The sequence below is a fragment of the Eretmochelys imbricata genome, chromosome 1 (assembly GCF_965152235.1).
Source record: "Eretmochelys imbricata isolate rEreImb1 chromosome 1, rEreImb1.hap1, whole genome shotgun sequence".
NCBI classification, from domain to species: domain Eukaryota; kingdom Metazoa; phylum Chordata; order Testudines; family Cheloniidae; genus Eretmochelys; species Eretmochelys imbricata.
Genome location: NC_135572.1, coordinates 336,362,549 through 336,388,306, shown reverse-complemented (window position 1 = coordinate 336,388,306; position 25,758 = coordinate 336,362,549). Strand labels below are relative to the sequence as shown.

At 45.5% G+C, this 25,758-nt stretch overlaps 2 protein-coding genes across 4 annotated transcripts in view; one reads left to right on the top strand and one right to left on the bottom strand.

Annotated features, from left to right (window-relative positions):
- The window catches only part of PHTF2 (putative homeodomain transcription factor 2), a 182,311-nt gene extending 167,988 nt beyond the window's left edge, over positions 1 to 14,323 (bottom strand). For all 3 annotated transcript variants that reach the window (XM_077836097.1, XM_077836106.1, XM_077836116.1), the window contains exon 1: positions 14,177 to 14,323. The gene's annotated coding sequence lies outside the window, so the exon portion shown is untranslated. The remainder of the gene's footprint in view (positions 1 to 14,176) is intronic.
- A 535-nt stretch (positions 14,324 to 14,858) lies between these two features.
- TMEM60 (transmembrane protein 60) lies at positions 14,859 to 24,383 on the top strand. The gene is made up of 2 exons (XM_077836086.1): positions 14,859 to 15,083; positions 23,719 to 24,383. Exon 2 carries the CDS (start codon positions 23,768 to 23,770, stop codon positions 24,170 to 24,172), a length of 405 nt encoding a protein of 134 aa, XP_077692212.1. The 5' UTR covers positions 14,859 to 15,083; positions 23,719 to 23,767; the 3' UTR covers positions 24,173 to 24,383.
- The last annotated feature ends 1,375 nt before the right edge of the window (positions 24,384 to 25,758 follow it).

Here is a 25,758-nt window from a genome sequence, read left to right as displayed (position 1 = left end):
TCTATCCATAGACTTCATTCTGGACCCCTACAGACCAGAAGAATACTGGAGCAGCACAGCGTACCTATGAGAGAAAGCACCCTCTGTTAAACTTAGACGATCTCCTCTTAACAATGCTTCAGGAAGGTTTCATCCTTTGAAGTTATGTTCACCTGTCCTCTATGGGGCAGATGTTCACAATAAGAGGAGGTCTTGGTGAATGATAAAAGAATCTCAAAGGACTGTTTTCTTTTACCTAACTGCTACAAGGTTAAAATGAAATCAGTTATGTTCTCAATCTCAGGAGTGAATCTGTACGCCATGCACATGTGCTCTGAGCTTCCCCATCGCAATTCAAGTACTTGTGAATTGCAGTATTCTCACTCAGATGGGAACACCAGAGATAAGCACAAGAATCCATGTTCTTTTAAATTTCAGAAGTTTACAGAAGAACAGAGGATGATGCTAAAAACATGTTGGTGCTTAAAATTAGGTTTGGCACAATGATTTTTATTTTCTATAATTTTGACAAAACTTATTTTTCTCAGATTTTTTGAAGATTTACAATTGCAGGAAATTATTAAAGGGGTCAAACGATAGGGGGTCAAACAACTGTTTCATGACACTAGACGTTGAGATTAAAGACATTAAAACTTTTGATTATTCACCTGCAATAATGTTATTTGAGATGTGCTATGCACAGATACACATCTAAAGTGGAGTGTGCACACCCAGGGAACTCACGTAGGAGACTCTTGCCAGCCGTACCACTAGGCAGGGCACACACTTCATCTCTCTTTGTGTGCCCAGATGAGGGCATAAGTGGAGAACATATCTGCTGCCTCCCTCTGTGTCCCATCTCGCCACTTCTGAAACATTGTCTGAAATAGTGTGGAAGGTGGGAGGGTTGTGGAATGTATATGTACACAACATATCTCAAAGAACGGTTACTGCAAGAGAGAAACTCTCTCTGAGTGGATTGTAAATCTTACATTCCACTTTAGATGGCTCTGTAGCAGTTCCCAAACAGGTGGTAGAACTTCAGATCTGAAGCACCAATTTGCTGAAACTGGCATTGTCTCAAGAGGTCCGAGTGATAACAAAACATCTTGAAAACGTATGCACAGAAGACCACATTGCTGCTTTACAAATGTCCATAAAAGAATGGTTACTCAGAAAGGTTGAAGAAGCAGACTGAGCCATTATTCTCGGTGGAGGAGTGACTTTCACAAGTTCAAAACAAAAAGTTTGATAAAGTAAGAGAGACAGTTGAGATATGCTGAGCTGCTACTGGTTCGCCTTTAATTTATCAAGCATAACATGCAACTAGCCCGGTAGAGGCTTTGAACAACTTAGTACAGTTGATATAGAATGCCAAAGCACAATACACACGTAAGGTGTTAAGTTTTCCCTCTGCTTTAGAGGAGTATGGTTTTGGAAAGAAGGCTGGAAGCTGAAAAAGAGGAGTTCATGTGGAAAGCTCACACCACCTTTGGTATGAATTTAGGATGTGGACTGAGAGAAAGGTTGTCCTTATAAAAGACCATATAGGAAGGGTCAATTAGTAGAGCCTGGAGCTCTGAAACTCTTCTGGCAGAAGCAACTGCTACCAGAAACTCAGTTTTCATAGATAGCTGAGACAAAGGCGTAGTCTCCAGGGGTTCTAAAAGAGACACCATTAATCTGGACAGGACAAGATCCCACACTAGTACTAGATGAGAGAGATTAAGTCTTTCAGAAAACTGAACACCAGAGGGTGAGGAAAAAAAAAAACAGAAACACCCTCTATCAGTGGGAAAGCCACAGATACGGACCCTAGATGAACCCTTAGAGAGCTAATCAAAAGGCCAAATGATTCCACATGCAATAAGTAATCTAGTATATGGCTAATGTCCATGCAGTAGCACATTAGTCTTATATTCGACTAGATGAGATGACTCCCAAGGAGAAAAATCTTTTCCACTTTGCAGCATAGGTGGCCCTAGTGGAATCTTTCCTGAAGATCTGTAGAGCAAAGTTTCTCATGATCATTTAGCCAAACATCATCCAGGCAGTAAGAACCTGAAGGAGAGACCAAAGGGTTGGGTGCAGTGACTGACACTGGTTCTGAAATAGGAGATCCTTGATGAGAGGTAACATGATGGAGGGCTGATGGAGACTCGATGCAGCATAGTCTTGGCCAAGATGAAGCTATTAAAATCAATGTTGCTTTATCTTGTCTTAGCTTCCTGATTACCCTGGGGTTGAGAGAATGTATATAAGTAGCCAACCAGACCATGGGAGAAAATGGGGACTGTGACTGAACCAGCCTGTGGACTTGCCCATGAGCAAAACTTCTTGCATTTGTTGTTGAGATCTATCATGGTCAATTAATGGGGTTCCCCACTACTGAAAGATCAGAAGGAGTATGTCCTTTTCCGATGGACCACTCATGATGGTCCACATGACTCCCTCAGCAGGTTTTAACAATGGTGTTTCTCTCTCCCAGGAGATGGAAGGCTTTTAAACAGACACGCAATTCCTAATCCATATGTTCCAACGATGGAGAGCTTCCTGACATAACCAATTGGATCTCACACACGTGGCACTACCCAATTCCTGAGAGTGGGCATAAACATCTCACTTGCTCAGCAAATCACCTGCAGCTCCAACATGTTTGTGTAAAGCGAGACTTCTTAGCATTACCAATGAACTTATGCCTTCAGTGTACTAAAATGGGCACCCCAATCTGTCCTGGACATGTGTTAAAAATGTCATTGTCAGTTCTGGGTCTAGAAAAGGAACCCCCACTGAAATAGTGTAACCACCAGGTCTTGGGATCTAAGCACTTGTGAATGTACGCAAAAGAACATTCTGCAAGGGACAGGCAGACAAAAGAACAGTGTGCTGCCTTCCTGGACCCAAGATACAAGACCTCACTCTAAGATTGGAAGAGCTTCTAAAGTTGACAGGCAAGGATCCATTGGTGATGGTTCATATCAGCACTACAGATATATTTCATTGCGGGGTATCTTACAGATAATAGATGACTTCAGGGAACTTGGAAACATATGAAAGAGGCATGTCCAATCATCTTCTCTGATGCTCTTCCTTTCCCACAAGACTCCGTCAGCCAGATGGGTGGGGAGGTGGACAGGCTCCCACTCCTGACCCCAACCTATATGTCTGTATGGAGTTTCCTGGGGCCAGGCCCCTCGGACCTCCAGTGGGAGCAGAAGGTGATGGTCAATGGGGAGACATTCCTGGGGTGGCGAGATCCTGGGACAGAGAGAACTGTTGTCAGGCCCTGGGTGGTGCAGCCTCAGATGCTGAGGGGCTGTGTGAGCTGGGTGAGGGTCCCAGGGATGAAGCCCTCACCCTGCCTATGTCTCCCGTGCAGACCCAGGAGGGGTCGGGCTGGCTGGCCGTTGGGGTGCTCCAGGATACCAGCTGCGAGACCCTGTTGCGGTGTGACTGTCTCTTTGGGACAGGATCCAGGCCCTGCTCCGGTAACTGCCAAGGGTTTGAATTTGAATCCAGGGAACCAATCGGTGGAGAGAGAAATGGTCAGTGAAAAGGCAGATGACCTGGCTGGCAGGGGGGGAGGAGCTGCTCGGCTTATGCTACCTGCCTCCCTGTAACAAGACCCCTGGGGCTCCCTGCCCCCCTTGCACATTGGAGAGGGGGCTCAGGCTGGCTCTGATGCAGTGAGGAAAGCAGGGAGCTCGCTGCCTACCCCCACTAGGACAGCAAAGGCAGTGCTGAGCCCAGTGGGAGCTGAGACCCCAGCTGAGTGGGGGAGACACAGGCAGGGCAGGTGATCTGCTGGGAGTGGCAAGGTGCTTGGTAAGGAAAGTCTGGATGAGCCTAGGCAGCCTTGTGAACTGATGGCTGTGTCTAGTCAGCAGTGTGGGAAGGCGAGGAAAGTGGAAGATGAGTGTCCCTGTACCTTACCTATTACCTGGGTGGAGAATTGTGACAGTGAAGGAAATGTGCCTGTGTCTGTCAGGGGTATTGACTTGCCTATGGAGGGAGCTATCCTGATCTCCAAGCAGTTGCCTGTGACCAGCCTTGTGTGCTGGGACAAGGGGAATGAGATCCCAAGCTGTGTGTCTGGTAAAGGAGAAAGTGTGTCCGGCTCTTCTTTGTCTGTGGAGCAGAAAGAAGGGGCCTTTCAGCCTGTGATGGTTGAGGGTAGTGCAGTTGTCTCAGAGCTGGTTCTGGATTCAGCTAAAGCCCAGAAAGGGAATGGCCCTAAGTTTGTGTCTGCTCGGGAGAATGGCACTGTAACTAGGTCGCATCCCGTTAGGGTCTATGTAAAACCCCAGAGACCAGACAATTCTGGTGCTTGTATCATAGGAAGACAGAAGGCAGGAAATTCTGGAAATGAACTGCTGGCTAAATAACTGGAGGAGGATTTTGGTTTGATGGAACATTGGTCCTCCTTCTGTAGGGAAAGAGCTGTATAATTTGGATGGCCTCCACCTCAGTAGAAGGGGAAACAAGCTCCTCAGGGACAGGCCTGCCTGAGTAGTCAGGAGGACATTAAACTAATAGCAAAAAGGAGAGGGTAAAAAAATTCAGAGAATAGCCTAGAGCCCTCAAATGGCAGATTTTCAATTGAGTTTTGCAGCTCTTTTGGAATTCCTGATGCCTGGAGCGAGGAGGAACACCTTACATCAATTCCAAAGGCCATGAATCATGCAGCCATATCCACTGAATCAGTTGCTGCCTGGAGCAAAATCCTTGCACAAAGTGTCCTTCAGAGACTTCAGACATACACTGCTCTCTCTAGTCTTCTGGCAGTTTGTCCACAAATTTAGCAATTGCAGAGAAATTAAAGTTATACTTGGGCAAGACAGCTTGATAATTTGCCACCTTCTTTTGATGTGGAATAAGCCTTTCTGCCACAGAGGCTGAGTCTCTCATACTCCTTCTCTTTAGGACGAATTTAGGGTGTGATGGGCACAAGCGTTCAATTGTGGCTGTGATCACTGAACTGGGATTGGGATGAGTGAAGAAGTAATCAAAGTCCTTCTGGGGGACTTGATGTCTATCCACTCCCTTGGCAGTCAGTGGAATGGATTAGGATCTTCCAGAGTTTGTTAGCTCCACAAAAGCCTCATTAATTGGAAGGGCACCCCTTCTCAGAGCTGGGATCTGTAAAGTGTAAAGGATGGTTTGCCGATTCTCTGTTGAGTTATCTGAATTCCCAGAGAATTGGCCACTTGTCTCATCAAATCCTGAAACAGCTTGTAATTCTCTGGGGGAGGACAGAGACACTCAGGCATGAATATATCGTCCACAGACAGTGACGAGATATGGAGGGACATCTGTGTGTTCCTCCATTATTTCTCCTCTCTCAATAAAGGTCCAACCTGGATAGCGGAAGGACTGGTTAAGCAACTCGTTCAGGGGCTTCTCAAATTGAGAAGGAACTCTTTTCAGCATGGGACACTGACAAACATCCAAATTCTCTTTGACCAGCCATGACCAGTAAAGCCTGGGTCACCCATGGAAAAGGGCACCATACAGTGGCTTCCTTATAAGACCACTATTTCCTAGGTACCAAGTCACTGTCATGATGCCAGACTGCTGATGCAGATTGTGTGGAGGGCACACTTGGCCCATTGAGGTTGAAGGAGGTATCAGTAAAGGAGACCCCCTATAATCAATAGATTGTACTGGATAAGGTGGTCAAAATGCCAAGGATACGATCAGTGCCAACTGTACCAGGGGAGCTCCTGGTGCTGACAATCAGCCTAAGAGAATGGAGAGACAGCATCAAAGGTTCTGACAGTGCCAGCCATGTTAGCACAGTAGACTGCTTCAGCAGCGTTAGCCTCACGGATTAGTACTAATTGCGTTGATGGTACAGACCATGTTGATTGTATGGAAATTTTTGGTTGCAGTGCCTGGTTGGGCCACGCACGTGCAGTAACTGCCTTGAGGCGCTGTTGGAATCTCGTTCGGCGCACACACAACCAGACCCCCTCAGTTCCTTCCCTACTGTAGAGTCCTAGTTTCGAACACCAAAGCAGAGGGGAGGAGGGTGAGTAGTGGAGCACCCACAGGGGGACATATCTCGAAGAACCTCAGCCACTGCACAAGGTAAGTGGCCCTCTCTTCTTCTTTGAGTGCTGTCCCAGGGCGGGGGCAGCGCTCCACTTCAGGTGAATGTAGAGCAGTACCCCTTATGGTTGAGGGGACTTTGGAGTTATGTGCATAGTAGAAGTGGAAAGGACCATAAGGCCTAGTATGGCATCTGCCCTGGAGTCCTGTGTAATGGCATAGTGATTGACAAAAGTATGTTCTGATGCCCTGTGGTGGCACTACAAATTTCCAAAATGGGTACATTGTGCAGAAATGCCACAGATGTTGCCATAGCCTGAGCAGAATGGGATCTGATCCCTGCTGGGGGGGGTTCTATCTTATGTGTGTGGTAGCATAAGCTAATGCAGTTAGATATTCACTTAGAAAGCCGCTGTTTGGATATCTGGATCATTCAGCAGTCAAGACAAACAGCCTTATGGATTTACGGAAAGGTTTCATTCTGTCTAGGTAGAAGGCTATAGCCCTTCGGACATCCAAGGTGTGCAGTGCTGCTTCCTGTGAGATTTTGTGCAGTTTAGGGTAAAACGTAAGGAGATTAATAGGTTGGTGACGTGGAAGGTTGACATCACTTTGGGGAGGAATTTCGGATAAGGTCGCAGCATGACCTTGTCCTTGAAAAAGGTTGTGTAGGGTGGATTGGCCATTAGTGCGCTAATCTCTCTAACCCTTCTAGCAGATGTGATAACCACCTGGAATGTTACCTTCATAGACATGTGTAGTAATGAGCAGGTAGTCAGTGACTTGAAGAGGGGTCTCATTAGTCCCTTGAGCACTAAGTTCAGATCCTATGTGGGTGAGTGTACTTCAGGGTAAAGATTCTGGAGGCCAGCCAGAAAGCGTTTTGTAGTCAGATGTGTAAATGTCAAGAATCCATCAATCTTGTCGTGGAAGGTGTTTATCAAGGTACACCTCCTGGCGATTGAGCTTAAGGGCAGTCCTGAGTTCTTGTTCTTCAGCTCTAAAAAGGTACTCTAGCATCACTGGTAGTGGCATGGTGCAGCGAGTGAGCTGTTTGGTAAGACTCCATATAGAAAAACATTTCCATTGTTGTGGGTAAGTACTGTGTGTGGATTCACATCTGCTGTTTGACACTAGTCAAACACACGTTGAACAGGTTAACTCATGCAAATGGAACCATGGGAAAAAAATGCTTTCAGATGGAGTATCTGGCCATGGCTTAGGACAGGAGGTCTGGTCTCATCGGAAGAGTCCGCAGAGAACAAACTGACATACGCAGCAGGTAAGGGTACCAGCTCTGTCTGGCCCACGATGGGGCAATCATAATGATCTTGGCCTTGTCATCCTGTATCTTGCATAGGACTGTGTATCAGAGGGATTGGCAAGAATGCACACAAGTGTCTTGTCCCACTGGATTAGGAAAGCATCTCCTAGCAATCAGGGACTGAGTCCTGCCCTGGAACATAACAGAGGTCATTTGTGGTTCTGTGCTGTGGCAAATAAATTGATGGAATATCTGTTGTAAGACTGTAGGATTCAACTCCCATTCGTACTCCTGTGAGAGCCTTCTGCTTAGTGTGTCAACGGTGGTGTTTTGGAATCCTGGATGGTGGGAAGCTGAAATATCGATGTTGTGTTGGATACACCAGTCTCATAACTTCGGTGCATAGAGAGTGAGATCAGGCTCCCCTACGTCAACAGACAAGAACGTGCATGCGACATTGTCAGTTATCACACGAATTGATTAGTTCCTTATGAGTGGTACAAAGTGGAGACATGCGTTCCTTACTGCTTTGAGTTTTAGCAAGTTTATGTGAAGGCATCTCCCCGATGGAGACCACCTGCCTTGTACTGTGAGGTGGTCCAGGTGTGCACCCCTGCCACACAGGGAAGCATCTGCTGTGATCATGATTGAAGATGCTCTGTGGTGAAAAGGGATGCCTACACAGAGGTTTCCAGGGCTTGTCCACCACTGTAGAGATGTTAGAACATCAAGAGGTAGTGTTACCATCATACTCAGGCTGTGTTTGTATACTGAACTCAGCCAGCCCTGGAGACACTGCATGTGTAACCTGGCATGTTTTACCACAAATGTGGTGGTGGCCACGTGTCCCAGTAGTTGTAGACAGGTCCTTGCCTCAGTTCGCGGGCAGATGGAGACAGTGTCTCTGAGATGTTTGATGGCCAGGAAGTAGACACACGTGTGTCCCACTGTGAATTGGAGGAATAGTCTGTGAGATGGATGTATTGTAATGTGGAAATACGCATCTTGTAGGTCAAGGGCTAAAAACTAGTCCTCCTGTTCCAGCGCTGGGATTATTATGCCTAAAATGACCATCTTGAATTTTTGGAATCATACAAATTTGTTGAGTTTTCGTAGGTCTAGTGTTGGGCACCATCCACCACTTTTCTTCTGGGTCAGAAAATAGTACAAACACCCTTCCTTCTGTATTGTGTTGATACTGGTTCCACGGCAACTAGCTGTCATAGACTATCTACTTCCAATCTTAAGAGGTGCTCATGAGAAGGGTGCCTGAAGAGGGTTGGGGAGGAGGGTAAGGTAGGGGGACAAGAAGTAAAAGGGATAGAATAGCCTGACTGTATTATTTCTGAGACCCAGCGGTCTTGGGTTATGCGCTCCCATGCCTGGCAGTGGTGACCAAATGGGAAGGTAAGGGCTGGTGTCAAGGGGAGGTCATTCAGACCCTTGATCAGACCTTCAAAACTGTGGTTTGTTCCCTGAAGGTTGAGACACCGCTGGTTGTGGTTGTGTCTGCCAGCTTCAAGGTGGTCTATTTCTGTACCTGCCCTCCTCAGATGGTCTGGATTGAGAGCAGGTATATTGAGTATCCCTGGTTCGTTGGTAGAGTTAGTACCGCTTCTTTTTAGGGGGCAGCGTATAGATGCCGAGCATACGAAGAGTCACGAGAAAGTCTTTCATGGTGTGAAGAACTTCAGTTTTTTCTGAAAAAAGTTTTTCCTTATTGAAAGGCAAGTCCTCTAACTTTACTTGTAGCTCTTTCAGTATGCCAGATGACAGTAGCCAGGAGGCTCTGCGCATCACTGTAGCTGTGGCCGTGGTACGGACCACATTACTGGCGACATCCAGGGAGGCCTGTAGGGCCATGCTTGTGACCAGTTGTACCTCAATAAGCACGGATTTGAATTGTGCTCTGTCTTCAGGGATCTCCGCAGTAAACTCGAAGAGTTTTCCATAATTGTCTAAATCATATTTAGCCACAAGGGCACTGTAGTTGGCAATGTCGGGGAGGTGTAGACCTTGCGGCCCAAAAGGTCCAGTTGCTTATGGTCTTTGTCCTGTGATGTAGATCAGTGTTGAGTTTGTTTGGTCCTGTGGTTAGCAGCTTCAGCCACTAAAGAATTTGGCTGTGGATGGACAAACAGGAAGTCCATTCCTTTGGCTGGCACATAATATTTTTGGTCCACTCTTTTGCATGTTGGGGGGGGAGGGGCGATGGCTGGGGTCTGCCACACCGTTCCTGCTGGGTTTAGAATAGCATCATTTATGAATAGGGCTATTTTTGAGGAAGAAGATGGTTGCAAGATTAACAGTTTATGTTGATTTTCTTGGACTTCAAGTGGGAGGTCCTGAATAATCACTATGCGTTTGAATAACTCCTGGAATTGTTTAAAGTCATCAGCCAGGATGGGTGGAGATGGCACGATGGCTTCATCAAGAGAAGAACAAGAATTATGTTCAAGGGATACTTTCTTAGGAGCGGGTTCTTCCTCTGGTTCCTCGGATATCTCCTTTGTGGTTGGTTTAGACCTAGTTGGAGAGCACAAAGGAGAAGGTTTCGGGGTGTCCCTCTCCGATTCAGGTTGAAGTGATTTTTCCATTAGGATCATTTTTTGAGGTGGAGATCCCAGTCGCTCTCACCTTCAGGTTGCCACAGCGGACACACTCGGATGGTATGTGCGTCTCTGTGAGGCATCTCACACAGAGAGAGTGCCCATCAGAGCACAGCATAGCTTCTTCGCAAGAGCTGCATTTTTTTACACCAGGGGAGCCTGGCATGATCAAAGTAAAGTCCCAGGTGGACCAAGAACTTTGAGTTTTGTGCTCCACAGGAAGCAGGGAACAGGGGAACACAGAAAAAACTAAATTTTTTTTATATAACACTAACTACTTATCTAAGGAAAGTTAAATTGAAGCGAACAATTAACTATTTTGCCATCTCTAGGGGTAGAAGCTGACGCACTACCCCAAGCTCAGTCTTCAGTCGAGGACGGTTGAGAAGGAACCATAGGGGGTCAGGCAGTGTGCACACTGAACGAGACTCCAACGACACCGCAAGACACCTATTGCACATGCATGGCCTCACCAGGCACTGCTACCGAAAATCTCCAATTAACAGCGCCAGGACGCACCATCACCTGAAGTGGAGCACCCACCAGGACACACATTTTGAAGAACCTCAGTTAATGCACAAGGTAAGTAACCCTCTCTTGCACTGATGGTGCAGACCATATTGATGTTGCTGGTTGTTACAGCAGTGCTGAGCAACATGACTGCACGGAGGTGCTAAGTGTTCTGATTGCACAGAACAAACAATAACGCTGTTAGCTTTGGATGTACTGACATAGCCAATAGTCCTGAAGAGTCCAGTAGAGGGAGACATCAAATCTCTTCCAAGACAGACATGAGGAGTTAAAGGCACCAAGAGAGGTGGGGAATGTAGTGAAAGAGCTTGGTACATCAATAATGCCAAAATAGGGCCTTTTTCATCACTTCAGATTAGACAGGTGAAGACACCAGACTTCACGGTGCCAGAGTCAACAGCACTGCTTCAGAGACAGCCAACGTGCTCTTGTGCTTTTGATGTGCTGAACCAGTTCCAGAAGACTTACTGTACAATTTCTTTGATGAGGATGTAGACTTTTGAATGCTTCTCAGGATAAGAACACTTAGAGCACTTACATGAGACAGCAGAAGCATATGAAGAACAATGTTTCTCATCCAACTTGTGCTTAAAGTCTTGTGCTAGAGGAGGGGCACTCCTGATACAGAATCTATCGGTTCAAAGTTAGGGTCCAGTTCTGATACTGGACACACAGGTCTGATCATGTCCATTAGATGGACCACTGAACAACAGTCTACTTTTCATTGTAGTGGGCAAGGAGGTACAAATTGGGCATCTGTCCCTCATATGCCCTTCCCCTAAGCAGAACAAACATCTTTCTTATCTATTCAGGACAGGGAACACAGCCCTGCATGTAACACATTGTTTGAAACCCAGGGATTTCTTCATAATTAACCTCCAGGATTTACTTTAAAACTAAACTAGCTAACCCAACACTAATTAAACTAACCCAAGTATAAACTATTTGCAAAAAGATTTTTAGAAAGCTGGCTGAACTGCAAAGCTATGGGGAGCTCATACTCTTGCCACGGGCCGTGAGAAGGAAATGAGAGGATAGCAGTGGACACACCCACTTTACAGCCTTGGCTGGGCCCATGTACCACCTAGACATACTGCTGGCAAGAATCTCCCACTTTAGGTCTGTGCAAGTCTAGTGCACTAATGTGCACAATCACTTGAAGGAGAACCATTAAAACACAAATTATCGACATCACATGTCAAAATATACTAAGTAAATATCCTTAAATCAAACTCTAATAAGTTCTCAAGGAGCATTTTTCTCCTACTCTGCCTACCTGCAAATTTTAATTATAGATGTATACATTTTTAGTTGGTTTGTGTGTGAGGTGAAATCATAGTTTACGAACATTTACTGATAACAATCTAATTCTTCTAAACCTATTTAGAATACATTCTACTCTCAGGAATGAGGACTTTCCAGTGACCCCTTCCAGTCAGTACAGGAACAGCATTGTTTGGCTCCAAGAGCTGCCCCACCCTGCTGGGTGTGTAGGAATAAGCTCTCTTGCTCCATCAAAATGAACGAGGTCTCTTAATTCAACTACACTATATGTCCATGCCCAATATCATTAGTATTTCCTTGTTTCCCCATGCATTTGTGAACTTATTGAAACACTTCAACTATTCTAGCACTGGGCCTTTTTCTAGAGTAGAAATAGCTTATAATGTTACGTTACTGGAATAATTTTCTTTAAAAGTTATGTACAGTATAATTCATTTTTTCCTACAAATCCATATTGAGTAAGTCTTTCATGAATTCAAAGTTGCCGCTCAGATGACTCAAACTCACATTTTATTAGTAGTAACGTTTATATTTAGAGTAATAAATATGTTGGTACCAAAAACACACTGCAACAAAAACCCTACTTACATGGAAATTCCATTTCAAATATGAATCAGGATCTTAAAATGTATCATTTCCAAACAGTATCCTTTGTTTTCCCTTTTAGCACTGAAGTAGTTTGCAAAGACTGTATAGGAGCCATAGAAACAAAACAAAACTTAAAACTAAAATAAATGTTTTATATCTTACACACATCAGTTCCTGAACACTTTACAGAAACAAAAATAAACTTGTTGAGAAAAGGATAATCCTTTCCAGGGAGCTACAAATTAAGCAGCAAAACACGGTAGTTCACTAGAGCCCACCAAAGCAGCAGAAAAAGTCAAATGCATACAGCTCCTCACAAAGAGAGACATATACTGGAAACCAAAAATAGCAAATACAGAGCATTAATGAATTGTAACACATAATGAGACTATAACCTGCCATTTAGTAATGGGACTAAATGTAGTTAAAAATGGTGGCCTTTCACATACTGGGATTAACAGATTATATCCGTAGGAGATGCCTTAGTTGAAACAAAAGATGCAGCCATCTGGTTTCTAGAATCAGCATAAAGAAGTAAATTGGGAGGATTACTGAGGACACATTCTAAACTGCCAAATTGTATCACTCTTTGGAGAGTGGAGACCCAAAAAAAAAAGCTATGCCATGTCAAAATAATAATACGAATACTTAACATTATCTTCAACCATTTTTTATCAAAAGGACCTCAAAACACTTGACAAACATTAATTAAACCTCACAACACTCTTCGGAGGTTAATCATATTTCAGGTGGGTATCTAACGATGAGAGAGGTTAAGCGACTTACTCAAGGTCACATAGCAAGATGCTGGCAGAGCCTGGAATAAAAACCAGCATTCTCAACTCCCCATTATTTTTCAAGCACCTAAAAGTATAGTAGACACCTGATAAAACATGAAAAAACCCATAAACTTTAGTCTAAAGAGCATAGAGACTAAAATGTACAAAATGTTGTAAGTGAGGGTCATAGACAAAGGGGGAAGACGGACAACAAAAGTAAGGCAGCTACACAACTTGACAGTTTTATTATTTTGCTCATTTTAGCTGTTCGCTCTTTCCCCTCCACTTCTCATGGAAGAAAGGTCAGGAGGAGTTTTAGAGAGAACTTCTAATTTGAGGAAGGAGGTGGCCTGGCAAACAAACAGTTTCTGAGAGGGAGATCCAAGCATAAGAGCAGCTTGGAATAGAGGGGCTGTCAGCGTTGGGGTGAGGAAGATGCAGAAGTGGGGATAAAAAAAAGAAAGGCAAATGAGTGGAACGGATGCAATGTATGAAGGAGAGAATATGAAAGGTGACCAGGTCAGAGCTGAAAGCATGGACTGTGTGATACAGGGCCTTTAAGGCAAGGGGGAAAAAAAGTCCATGTGATTCCCATCATCTGCTCAACCTACTGAACCAAATTCACCCTCTCCCAAGAAAATAAGGGTTGTTCACAACAGCCCCAAAATTAGGCTTTTCACACAGCACCCATGAATAAGGAACCATTAGTTCAGGGATTGAACAATGTAAGAGTACACCTATTTGCCTGAAGACTAAACCCACCACCTATAGCCCAATAAAAAAGACCAGTGAGCTCCAGTGACAACAGCTCCAGCCCCTCAGTCTCCCCCACGACTGCCACGCCTTCCTCGTGAGTGGAAGCTACTTTACCCCCCAATCCTCTTCCCTTCCCCTGCCTGCTCCATAAAGCTTAAACCCCCTCCCCACACACTATCGCCTTATCCCTTCCCCAGTATACGGAGGAGCCAGAGCCAGCCTGGCTCCCCCCACCCACGCGGGGTACGTAGGCTCCTCTGCGCCCTCTCCTCCCATGTGTAAGGAGGTTTTTCCTCTGCCTCCGACCCCGGTAACCGTTGGGGTTCAAACCTTACCGGTTACCCGGCGCCGCGATGAGGCGGCAGCGGGGAGAGCGCGCGCCGCAGACAACAGCAGCTGTGCGGGGGTAACGAAAGGCAACAGCTGTGAAGACGCGCGAGCTCGAGAGGAGGCAGAGCCGTCGCGACGGCAGCAACAGCGCGCGGCCGGGATACAGGGGAGGGGGAGGGAACAGTGCGCTGCCAGGAGACAGAGGTGGGGAAAGGGGCCGGGCTTTAAACGAAGCTCCGCCCTAGCCCGAGGAAAGACATACGGAGATACGTCATCACGCCAGTTACCACCTTCCGTAAGAATTTAAGGGAGCTCCCACCCATTCGACTACATGAAGAGGGCGGGCGCTATATGTGATGGATAGCTACTTTATCCAATGGGAAAGGAGGTGAGGCGGGATTCCGTCAGATGGGCAAGTCTCTACCACAATAAGAGTCGCTGACTTTATGTAGTCCTTTGTTTGATTGACGTCCCTGTCCCTGAATTGGCAGACGGGAAAAAGTGGGCGGGCTGAGTGTGCATTCAGGTTCTCTTATACCCAATGGCTATGGTACGAAGGCAGGGCTCCGTTTGATGGGCATCTGGCCCACCTAAAGACGTGGCGCAAAGACGGCATCAATTTGATCGGCTCCTCTGCCGTCCAATAGGAGTGGGTCAGAGTCCAATCATGGCGTGATGGGCTAGCCAATGGGCGCGCCGCAGAGGTGGTGTGAGCGTCTCTCGCGCTCTCTTTTCTCTAACGAGGGGGCCCCTCCTCTCCACCTGCAACCCGCTTGTTGGCTGGGGCCCTTGCAACGCGCGTCGGAGCTGGGGGCTGTAACGTGATGAGCCGAGACCCTGCGAAGGGAGGGGGAAAGCTCTGGCCTCGGGGTGAGGCGGCGGCGGCTGCGCAGGGTGGCCCGGGCCTGCCTGGTAGGTACAGGGAGAGGTGGGGGCCTCTCGTCTCCTGGTCCCGGAGACGGGTTCCCAACGGGGTGGGGGGGACCCTCTGTCCGTGCCCGGGCCCAGCGCGGGCCGAACGGGCTGCAGGGAGGGCGAGCCGGACTCGGCCCTGCGGGCGGGCGCGGGTGCCCCTCCCGGGGGCACGTAGGGGACCCCGCCCCCGAGCCTTTCAGAGCTGCCGGTTGGCTGAGGCGTCCCGCTGGGCGGGGAGCCGGAGCGGCGGGGCGAGTGAGGCGCAGAGGGAAGCCTCCCCTTCGACCCGGCGGAGCTGCGAGCCCTGTCGCGGCGGGGCAGGGGCGCCAGTTCAGATTTTGGTCGAGGTTGATTCTTCCAGCAGTGGCCCCTGCCAGGTGCCCCGGGGGAATGAACAGGACAGGCACCAGGCAATCCTCGAGTTGCCCGCTCCCAGCTTCTGGCAAACAGCGAGGACCATGCAGACCATGGTGTTGGATCCCTGCCCGCCCTGGCTAATATCCTCCGTGAATTTATCTAGTTCTTACTGGAACCCTGTTACAGTTTTGGCTTCACAACGTCCCCTAGCAAAGAGTTCCACCCGTTGACTGTAAAGAAATACTTGTTCGTTTGTTTTAAATCTGCTGCCTGTTAATTTCATTTGGTGACTCCTGGCTCTTGTGTTATGAGTAGTAAATAATTCCTTATTAAATTTTTCCACACCATTCATGATTTTATAGCCCTCTGTCATATCCTTCGTTAGTCATCTCTTTTCCAAGCTGAAAAGTCCCAGTCCTATTAATCTCTCCTCATACAGAACCCATTCCATACCCCTAATAATTTCTGTTGTCCTCCTCTGTACCTTGTCCAAATCCAGTATATCTTTTTTGAGATGGGGTGACCAAATCTGCACACTCTATTCAATATGTTGGCATACCATGGATTTATGTAGAGACAATGTGATATTTTTCTCATATTATCTATTCCTTTCTTAATGATTCCCAATATTTTGTTAGCATTTTTAATTGCCACTGGACATTGAGCAGATGTTTTCAGAGAACTATTCACAATGACTCCGAGACTTCTTTATTGATGGGTTCAGCTAATTTAGACCCCATCATTTTGTATGTATAGTTGGGATTATATTTTGCCAACTGCATTACTTTGCATTTATCAACTTTTGAATTTCTTCTGCCATTGTGTTGCTCAGTCACCCAGTTTTGTGAGATCCCTTTGTGACTCTTTGCAGTCTGCTTGACCCAACACTCTCACAAATCTTGGGAGACAGGCCAGTCCTTGCCTACAGACAGCCCCGCAACCTGAAGCAAATACTCACCAACAACCACATACCACACAACAGAACCACTAACCCAGGAACTTATCCTTGCAACAAAGCCCGTTGCCAATTGTGCCCACATATCTATTCAGGGGACACCATCGCAGGGCCTAATAACATCAGCCACACTATCAGTGACTCGTTCACCTGCACATCCACCAATGTGATATATGCCATCATGTGCCAGCAATGCCCCTCTGCCATGTACATTGGTCAAACTGGACAGTCTCTACGTAAAAGAATAAATGGACACAAATCAGATGTCAAGAATTATAACATTCATAAACCAGTCGGAGAACACTTCAATCTCTCTGGTCACGCAATCACAGACATGAAGGTCGCTATCTTAAAACAAAAAAACTTCAAATCCAGACTCCAGCGAGAAACTGCTGAATTGGAATTCATTTGCAAATTGGATACTATTAATTTAGGCTTAAATAGAGACTGGGAGTGGCTAAGTCATTATGCAAGGTAGCCTATTTCCTCTTGTTTTTTCCTACCCCTCCCCCCCCCCCAGATGTTCTGGTTTAACTTGGATTTAAACTTGGAGAGTGGTCAGTTTGGATGAGCTATTACCAGCAGGAGAGTGAGTTTGTGTGTGTATGGGGGTGGGTTTTTGGAGGGGGGTGAGGGAGTGAGAGAACCTGGATTTGTGCAGGAAATGGCCTAACTTGATTATCATGCACATTGTGTAAAGAGTTGTCACTTTGGATGGGCTATCACCAGCAGGAGAGTGAATTTGTGGGGGGGGGGTGGAGGGTGAGAAAACCTGGATTTGTGCTGGAAATGACCTACCCTGATGATCACTTTAGATAAGCTATTACCAGCAGGACAGTGGGGTGGGAGGAGGTATTGTTTCATATTCTCTGTGTATATATAAAGTCTGCTGCAGTTTCCACGGTATGCATCCGATGAAGTGAGCTGTAGCTCACGAAAGCTCATGCTCAAATAAATTGGTTAGTCTCTAAGGTGCCACAAGGACTCCTTTTCTTTTTGCGAATACAGACTAACACGGCTGTTACTCTGAAACCTGCTTTGGGGACTGAACTATCTTGAATAATTTTGTGCTAGCTACAAATTTTACCACCTCACTGCGTACCCCTTTTTCCAGATCATTTATGAATATGTTGAATAGGACTTGTCCCAGTACAGACCCCTGAGGGAAACCACTATTTACCTCTCTCCATTCTCACCTTTTATTCCTACCCTTTGTTTCCTATCTTTTAACTGAAGTGCCTGGCAGTGCTTTCAGGATCACTTACTTTACTTTAATGATGGGTTTCAGAGTAACAGCCCTGTTAGTCTGTATTCGCAAAAAGAAAAGGAGTACTTGTAGCTCACAAAAGCTTATGCTCAAATAAATTGGTTAGTCTCTAAGGTGCCACAAGTACTCCTTTTCTTTTTACTTTAATGATAAGCCTTTTGTTATCTTAATCACCCTGTCTCTGGTTATAAACAAACTCCCTGCACCAAAGGCTGTGCTGCTCCCAGCTTCAGAAGTTATTACATATCACACTCAAGCTGTTGCAGTTAAGAGCTCTGTCTGTGGCTAGAGTGAGAAGACCTCCCTTAGGGAACTCGGGGAGAGGGTCTAGAGTCGTCGTCCCCCCACGCACCCAAATGTCACCCCTGGGCCAGGGGTGAAGACTCATGCGCTTCGGGGAACATCGCTGACTCACAAGCACCTTCCACCATGGCAGAATCCTGCTGACACAGAGGACAGGAATACAGCTGCTGCCTGCTCCAAGTAATCTGGGTGGGGAACAGACCACAGTAGTGCAGGGCCCTGAGGAGTTCATGATATCAGAAGTCAACTATGAATTCCAGAACCCTGCTAATCCTAATTGGCCAGGCATAATCGCAGGAAATGCTCCTCTAGACTCAGGCTTGGATGGCCTACACATGATACTTATAGCTACATAGCTGTGTCACAGGGGTGTGGGGGAAAACACTGACGTAACCCTTACTGTTGATATATTCCTCAGCAGAAGTATTTGTCCATCAACATAGCTAACATCATTCAGGGAGGTGGTATTCCTACCTTGACAGAAAAATTACTCCTATCAGTGTAGGGCAGTGGCTTTCAGACTATTTTTCTGAGGACCCAGTTGAAGAAAATTGTTGATGCCTGTGATCCAATGGAGCTGGGGATGAGGTGTTTAGTGTGTAGGAGGGGCTTAGATCTGGAGCAGAGGGTTAGAGTAGGGGGGTGAGGGCTGCGGGGTGGGACCAGGAATGAGGAGTTCAGGGGTGGGAGGGGGCTCTGGGCTGGAGCAGGGGTTCGGGGGGTGTGGGCTGTGGCTGGAAATGAGGGGTTATGGGAGTGGGAGGGGGGTGCTGGGCTGAGGGTTGGGATGGAGGGGGTCTGTGACCTGGGGATGAGGGGTTTGGGGTGCAGGAGGGGGCTCAGGGCTGGGGCAAGAGGTTGGAGTGTGGGAGGGGGTCAGGGCTCTGGGCTGGGGGGGCAGGCTCTTGGGGGGCAGGGATGAGGGGTTTGGGGGTGCAGGAAGGGGCTCTGGGTTTGGGGGGGCTCAGGACTGGGGCATGGGATTGGGGCACGGGTTTGGGGTGTGGGCTTACCTCCGGCAGCTCCCAGTCAGCAGCACAGCCGGGATGCAGAGGCAGTAGGCCAGTGGGAGTGCAGAGCTGGTGCTCGGGGCAGTGCGTGGAGCCCTGTGCCGCTCCTCCCCACCCCCCAGGAGCCAGTCCTGCTGATGGTCACTTGTGGGGCGCAGCGCGGTGTCAGAACAGGTAGGGACTAGCCTGCCTTAGCTGGGCAGCACCACTGATGGGACTTTTAACTGCGCAGTCAGCAGTGCTGACCAAAGCCACTGCGACCCAGTCCCTTCCATTCTGTGACCCAGTTCTGGGTTGTGACCCACGGTTTGAAAACCACTGGTGTAGGCTATGTCTACACTCCAGTCTCCAGTATATAGACATAGAGTAAGGGTTTATTGACCTAGGGAGTTATTAAACTAGATTAAACGAATTTGGAATATGGCATTTATGGGGGAGTGAGAGCATCCACTAAAACAGTTAATCTGCTTTAAATTACATCCTGCTTTATTCCAGATCAGTGTCCAGGGACAGACAAGCCCTAATATCCCAAAATAAAAGGGGTGTCCAGGATTCTTGCTATCAGTGCCTTCAGGCCAGCAAAAGAAGGCTGTGAATATGAAGTGTCCCAAATAATGAGGCAACTGACAATAACTTGTTACCCAGAAGCAGTGAATATACTATGTGCCAAAAACACAACAGAAGATGGCATTTTTTTCCATTTGGATAATTAGTTGGAGTTAGTGAATGTCAGTAGTTTTCTTTCCCTAAAAATTTTTTAACTCGAGAAATAAAATGCCTTAGCATAGTAAAATAGATATGTGGCTAAAGCCGTTCATAAGGTAAAATGCCCATGGATTAGTTGAAGAAAATTGATCCAGACAATCATTCTTAACATTCAGCGTTACAGGGATGAGGTTGTTCCTTGAACTGGAACATTGTTTTAGGATACCTTATCTTTTAAAGGTGAGAAAAACAGTTTAAAAAAAAAAACTGTTTAAAAGTCCAAATCATTAATATACTACACAGTTTAAGGATGACCAATACATTAACCTTTTCTTACCTGCCGAGCTCTATGTTCAGGTTCTACCCTTGTTCCATGCATCAGTATTTCCACTAAAAAATGTGAGTTGCGCGCACACATTCTCCAAGAGCAAAATTTTGACTTCAAGAAATCTAAAAGAGCAGACAAGATTTTCTGCATTGCTTGGACCATATCATGCTCCCTACATCCCTATGTGAAGAGGTGCCTCCATGCTGGGTTTTCAACTCCCCAGTCAGCCTGTGTTGCCTTTTTCTGTGGTGCATTCCCTGCAAGAGGGCATTTCCTCATAGCACAGTTCCATTGGAGCCATCCTGCCTGAGTGCTGGGGGCCAGTTGTGGTGCAGGGATAAAGTCTTCTACAAAATCTCCTGGGATCTGACAGATTTGTCTTACTGAGGTAAAGGATTGACCCCCAATCCCCCTTTTACAGGATTACAATGAGGAAACCTCTAAGGAATTGTAGTAGAGATTTCCATACAAAAAGCCTCTGTTCCATAATTTAACATGTTTGGGGCGGGGGGGAGATGGATGATCTAATCACTTGTTGTTAGATCACCATTTTTATGGAAGGAAGCTGGCCGTTTGGTATATGTAAGTGTTTTGGCTATACATCTCTTGTTAAGTATTCTTTCTCTGAAGAACATATTTAAACTGCTGGGTTTTAGTCATATTTTTCCATCTAATTTTTCTTTCCAATAAGTTTCTTGCATAATTTTTCTCAACTGTGAGAAATTTAGCCCTTTTAGTACCAAATACATAAATTATTAGTTGGGACTGTCCTCATTGTCTACATTGAATATAATCAGATCGAGATCATTGGTCAATGGGCAATTTCCAGTCCAGTGATTAACTCATCTTTATCCATCAGAATGTGGTCCAAAATAGTTCTTGTGTTGGGTGCAGTATTTTTTTGTGTTATAAACTATTATTTTCTAAACTCCAGTGTTTTACTACCAGCTGCACAAAACCTCCATTTCATGCCTCTCAAATTGAAGTTCTCCCTAACAGTTCCCCCCCCCCCCATACACTAAACAGTTACAAAAGGAGTAACTTAGAGGACAATTTAAGAACACCCTGGTTTGATTTGGTGGTCTGTAACAGATCTCCCCAGTAGTTAGCACAGTGATCTATATGCAGTCAAGATCCTATAGTTTTGCATTAAGCATAACTCTAAAACAGGTAATGGTGTCACTATCCTTCCTAAACAGGTTATAACCAATGATATTTGACATTCCAGACCTGTGACTTGTCCCACCCGTTTCATGAAGGTCAATGTCTATTTTCTATTAATTGAGAATTTTCAGTTCCTCTTGCTTGTTACCCATACTCCTAGCATTGTTAATTAATTTTTTCTCTTCACATGTTTTCCCACATCTCTTCAATGTGTTTGGAACATGTTGAATATGAGTTGGTACGACATTTGGCTCCTCCACTCTCACCTTTCTTTGTTAGGTTAATGCTCTCCAGGCGGCTTCTGCTAGTCTCCAGCTGAGAAATTCAGCCCCCGTAACTCCGAGCCTGCAAGATGCAGGCCATCTCGTTCATTGTGCCCCCTCTCCCACTGGAACGTGGCCTACTGTTCCACAAAAATTCCAGTGTCACACTAGTAGTGCAGCCAGCAATTCCTCTCCTTCAGCCTTCTGTTGATGGGACCAGAAGGATCTATGAGAATATCACTTGGTCTTTTATCTTCATCTCCTTTTCAAGATCTAAGTCTCTTGTAGTCTGTGTAGTTCCATGTGATGCTAAGTCATTGGTTCTAATGTTTCAACAGCAGTGGAGACTTGCCAGATTACTTCGTAATTCTGTCCAATCATGCAATTACATGTCAAATTTTTGCTCCAGGGAGACAACACACCATCCTGTTATTCTTCAGTCCCTTGCTGAGTTCTCTCTCCACTCTTCTTTATATGGAATCACTAATGATAATTGTTTGCATTTTCAGGATGACTGAATAATCTGTCACAAGGCAAACAGCTACCAAACTGCAAGGATGCCCATCAGCTATGACCCCAATAGCTTTCTGTTCCGTTTCTCGATAGTTGACTTACTGGTTATCTGATAACTATTTGATAATTTTAGCCAGGCTGAATGCCTCCTAGCTCTGTGTCACAAGTGGTCAGTTTGTTTGTTGGCTTTCTGCTCTTTCTAGTTCCCTTATTGCCAGTCCTTCCCCTTGTGGTGTCTGTGGCAACAATTGCTGAACCTGGTTATCCAAGAAGTAGTCACCTTCTTGGATGATGTACATTTATGAAACTAGCATTTCCAGACTACATCTCCGTGATAGTACCCCCACCAGCCAGGCAGCATTCTTGTTTTATCCCTTGCCAGCAGCTTGTGTTGTTTATCCCTTTCTATCGGAATTTGGAATCAGAGCATGTGGGAGAAGTACTTTCAGTAAACAGTGGGTCTCGGCACTCAAGTGGATAGGAATAGCTTTTTTTGTCTCCTGGGCAAAGCTCTTTGCCTCTTAAAGATTAAATAGGAAGAAAGTTGTACAAATCTGAATATGTGCTGTTAGGCAGCTGAAATCCTCTTTGGAAAAATGTCTATAGGGTTTGACTTTCTGAAAACACCGCCTGACAGAGAGTGGGAGAGAAATAGTGGAAGCAGAAAAAGCTGTGAGACCATGGATCTAAAATACATTTCTGAAGGTGTGGGTAGGAGGGGTTTGGTATTCCTGAAATCACTTGTCTTTCTTTCCTGCTTTGAAATTTGGTCTCTAATATTGTAGTAGCAGGTCATATATAGGGCTGTATGCAGGAGCCCTCAGAACTCCAGCTCTTGTGACACCAAGCTAAAATCGTGAACAACTGGAACTGTGAATAGGGAACAAAATAAACTTAGATTGTAATTGGGGCCTGTTTGTTCATATACACCATAACCAGTTCAGTGGGGCATTGATCCCTGACTGCCCTCGAAGCACGACTGTAATACAACTGATGTCAGAGCCAACACTAACTGTGCAAAGGGCTGGGTGGCTATTGGCTAAGTTATCACAAAAATTGTCCTTAATCCTTATTAGTTTCCCTTAGATCATTCAGTCTGAGCAGCAGTTTCCAGGACATTTCAGTTAGTGTCTTTGCTACCTTGTACTTCCTCTGCATTTTACTCCTTTGATGAGAAAAGCATCTCTACAAGAGCAGCATCCATTTTAGAGAAGTTTACACACTATTTGTGCTTTGACAGGAACTAAGTAACATAACACTTCTGTGTATGTCATAGTCCCGGAAAAAGCGTTCAGCCTTGTACAAACCTCCAAAGCAGAAACTGTATTTGTTGACCACAATCTAGAGAGATTCACAAAGATGACAGCCTGCACAGAGAAGTCCAAAGTTAAGGATGATTTAGGATTAAGGCCTCTATAGTTTAACTGTAAATTGCTGTATTTGCTCTGCAGAATGTGTTTTCTTAGGGACATGAGAGGATGAGGGCTTGGCTAATTGGCTTACAAAAAGCATTCAGGTTTGAGTGGTGAATTCATTTGGGAAGAGGACCAGAATTAAAATGCTCAGTGTTAAGACTTGTATCATTGGAAGAACAGAGTCATAAAAGGGAAATGTGAAATATGGTCTGCTATCTAGGTGAGGTGGGATTGTGATGGGTTCTGAAAGCAATAACAAGGAATGAAACTTTTGCTTGTGAATCTTCAAGATATATTCTATATGTTCTTGATATGCCATTTTTGACTGGTTGTTTTTTTTTCCTGATCTTAGGTTGTTGCTGACAGTTGGGGGGGGAAAACTCCCTATCAAAGCTGTTTAAATGAGAATGTCCCTGGCACAGAGAGTGCTGCTCACATGGCTTTTCACATTACTCTTCCTGATTATGTTGGTGTTAAAATTGGACGAGAAAGCACCATGGAACTGGTTTCTTATCTTTATTCCAGTCTGGATATTTGATACTATCCTTCTCGTTATGCTAATTGTAAAAATGGCTGGGCGATGTAAGTCTGGCTATGACCCTCGCAATGGTTCTCAAAACGTAAAGAAAAAGGCCTGGTACCTCATCGCAATGCTGCTTAAATTAGCTTTCTGCCTTGCCCTCTGCGCTAAACTGGAACAATTTACTGAAATGAAACTAGTGTATGTCTTTATCCCCTTATGGGCCTTGCTCATGGGGGGAATGATTGAGCTTGGATATAACATCTTCTATGTACGAAGAGACTAAGTTGTAACAAAACTTTTTCAAGTTGACCAATATCAGATTACTGGATCATCCTATCTTGGTACAAGCTTAAACTTCACACAGCAACTACAAATAATAAATGTCAATCTGAAAATTTTATTTAAGACAGGCTGGTATTTAAAGTGGACTTGTTCAGTTTTTATTTTAGAACTGTCACAAATATCTTCATGTAAATAAAGTATGTTTGACTTCAGCTGTGTTTCTAAACATGATGTAATTTGTTAAAACAGAATTCATGCATTTTTGTGACACACATCTTCACCGCCTCATAAAACTACTAGACCTTCCATTCTAAAGAGTGCAGCCTGTTTAAATTCTGGGAGGAGGATTTAGTTTTCCACTACATATTGTAATAAGTAGCTCCTTGGAACTGATAGAATAGTTCTAATACAGTTTTCTGTAATGTACTAAATTTTCTGTGGAGCATTGATAACAGATGAAAGTATTTAAAGTGGGGCTAATACCCCTGCCTATTACCATTGCCTGACATGTCACATAAGATGCTGTTTTTCTGTAATTTACAACTATGCCAGACTAACAGTTCAGGTTGAAATTTTCCAGGGGGTTTCTGCCTCAGAATAATTTTTTTTTTTAGTTAATTAATTTTGGCTAATAGGGTTCAGCCATTTCTGAGACTGGTTCTCTTTCAAAAACTGTAGCACTCCTGGATTTTGGAGCAAGGAATTTGAAATGAGGGAGGAAGTCACTTTGTGTCAGGGAGGTGCCTTTTGCCATTCTCCGTGACCATCTGCACAAATTTGGGCAAGTTATAAGCCTTTGGGCAAAAAATGTTTGCACATGTTCAGTACAGGCTTGAGCAAAAAATCTCAAAAGATTCAGTTCCCACTCAGACCTCTCTCAGCTCCTAGTGCTGACCAGAGTGTTCGTGCACCATCCCCACAAAGCCCAGGGCAACAAAGGTGAAGTCAGACTCTCCCAGTAATAGCTGCTCTGGGGTTAATGACTAGAAATAAGACCTGGGAGCTTATCTCTTCTGTGCTGACAGTGACCTCCCTCCTGGCACCAAAGCAGCATAGAGTAAGCTGTGTGATGCAAATGGAGAGAGGACAAGACCCAGACTCAGGAAATTGTGGAGTAGATTAGTAGAAAGAGCCTGGGGGTGGGAACTGGGCCTGTCCAGATAAGGAGACTTAGGTCTGTAACCTAGCAGGCACCTAGTGGGCCTGGGAGAAGGAGAGACATCAGACAAGCTAGGGGAGATGAGGATGTTGAAATTAGATGACAGGTTTCAGAGTAACAGCCGTGTTAGTCTGTATTCGCAAAAAGAAATGGAGTACTTGTGGCACCTTAGAGACTAACCAATTTATTAGAGCATGAGCTTTCGTGAGCTACAGCTCACTTCATCTAGCTCACGAAAGCTCATGCTCTAATAAATTGGTTAGTCTCTAAGGTGCCACAAGTACTCCATTTCTTTTTGCGAAATTAGATGAGACACCCAGGGAGGGAGACTGACCGGGAGCCAGTGGGGATGGGAACGTGTGTCCAATGGTTAAGGGAGTGTGTAGCCAAAGGCTATGGGAGGAAAGAAAAAGATCAGGGAGTGGGGG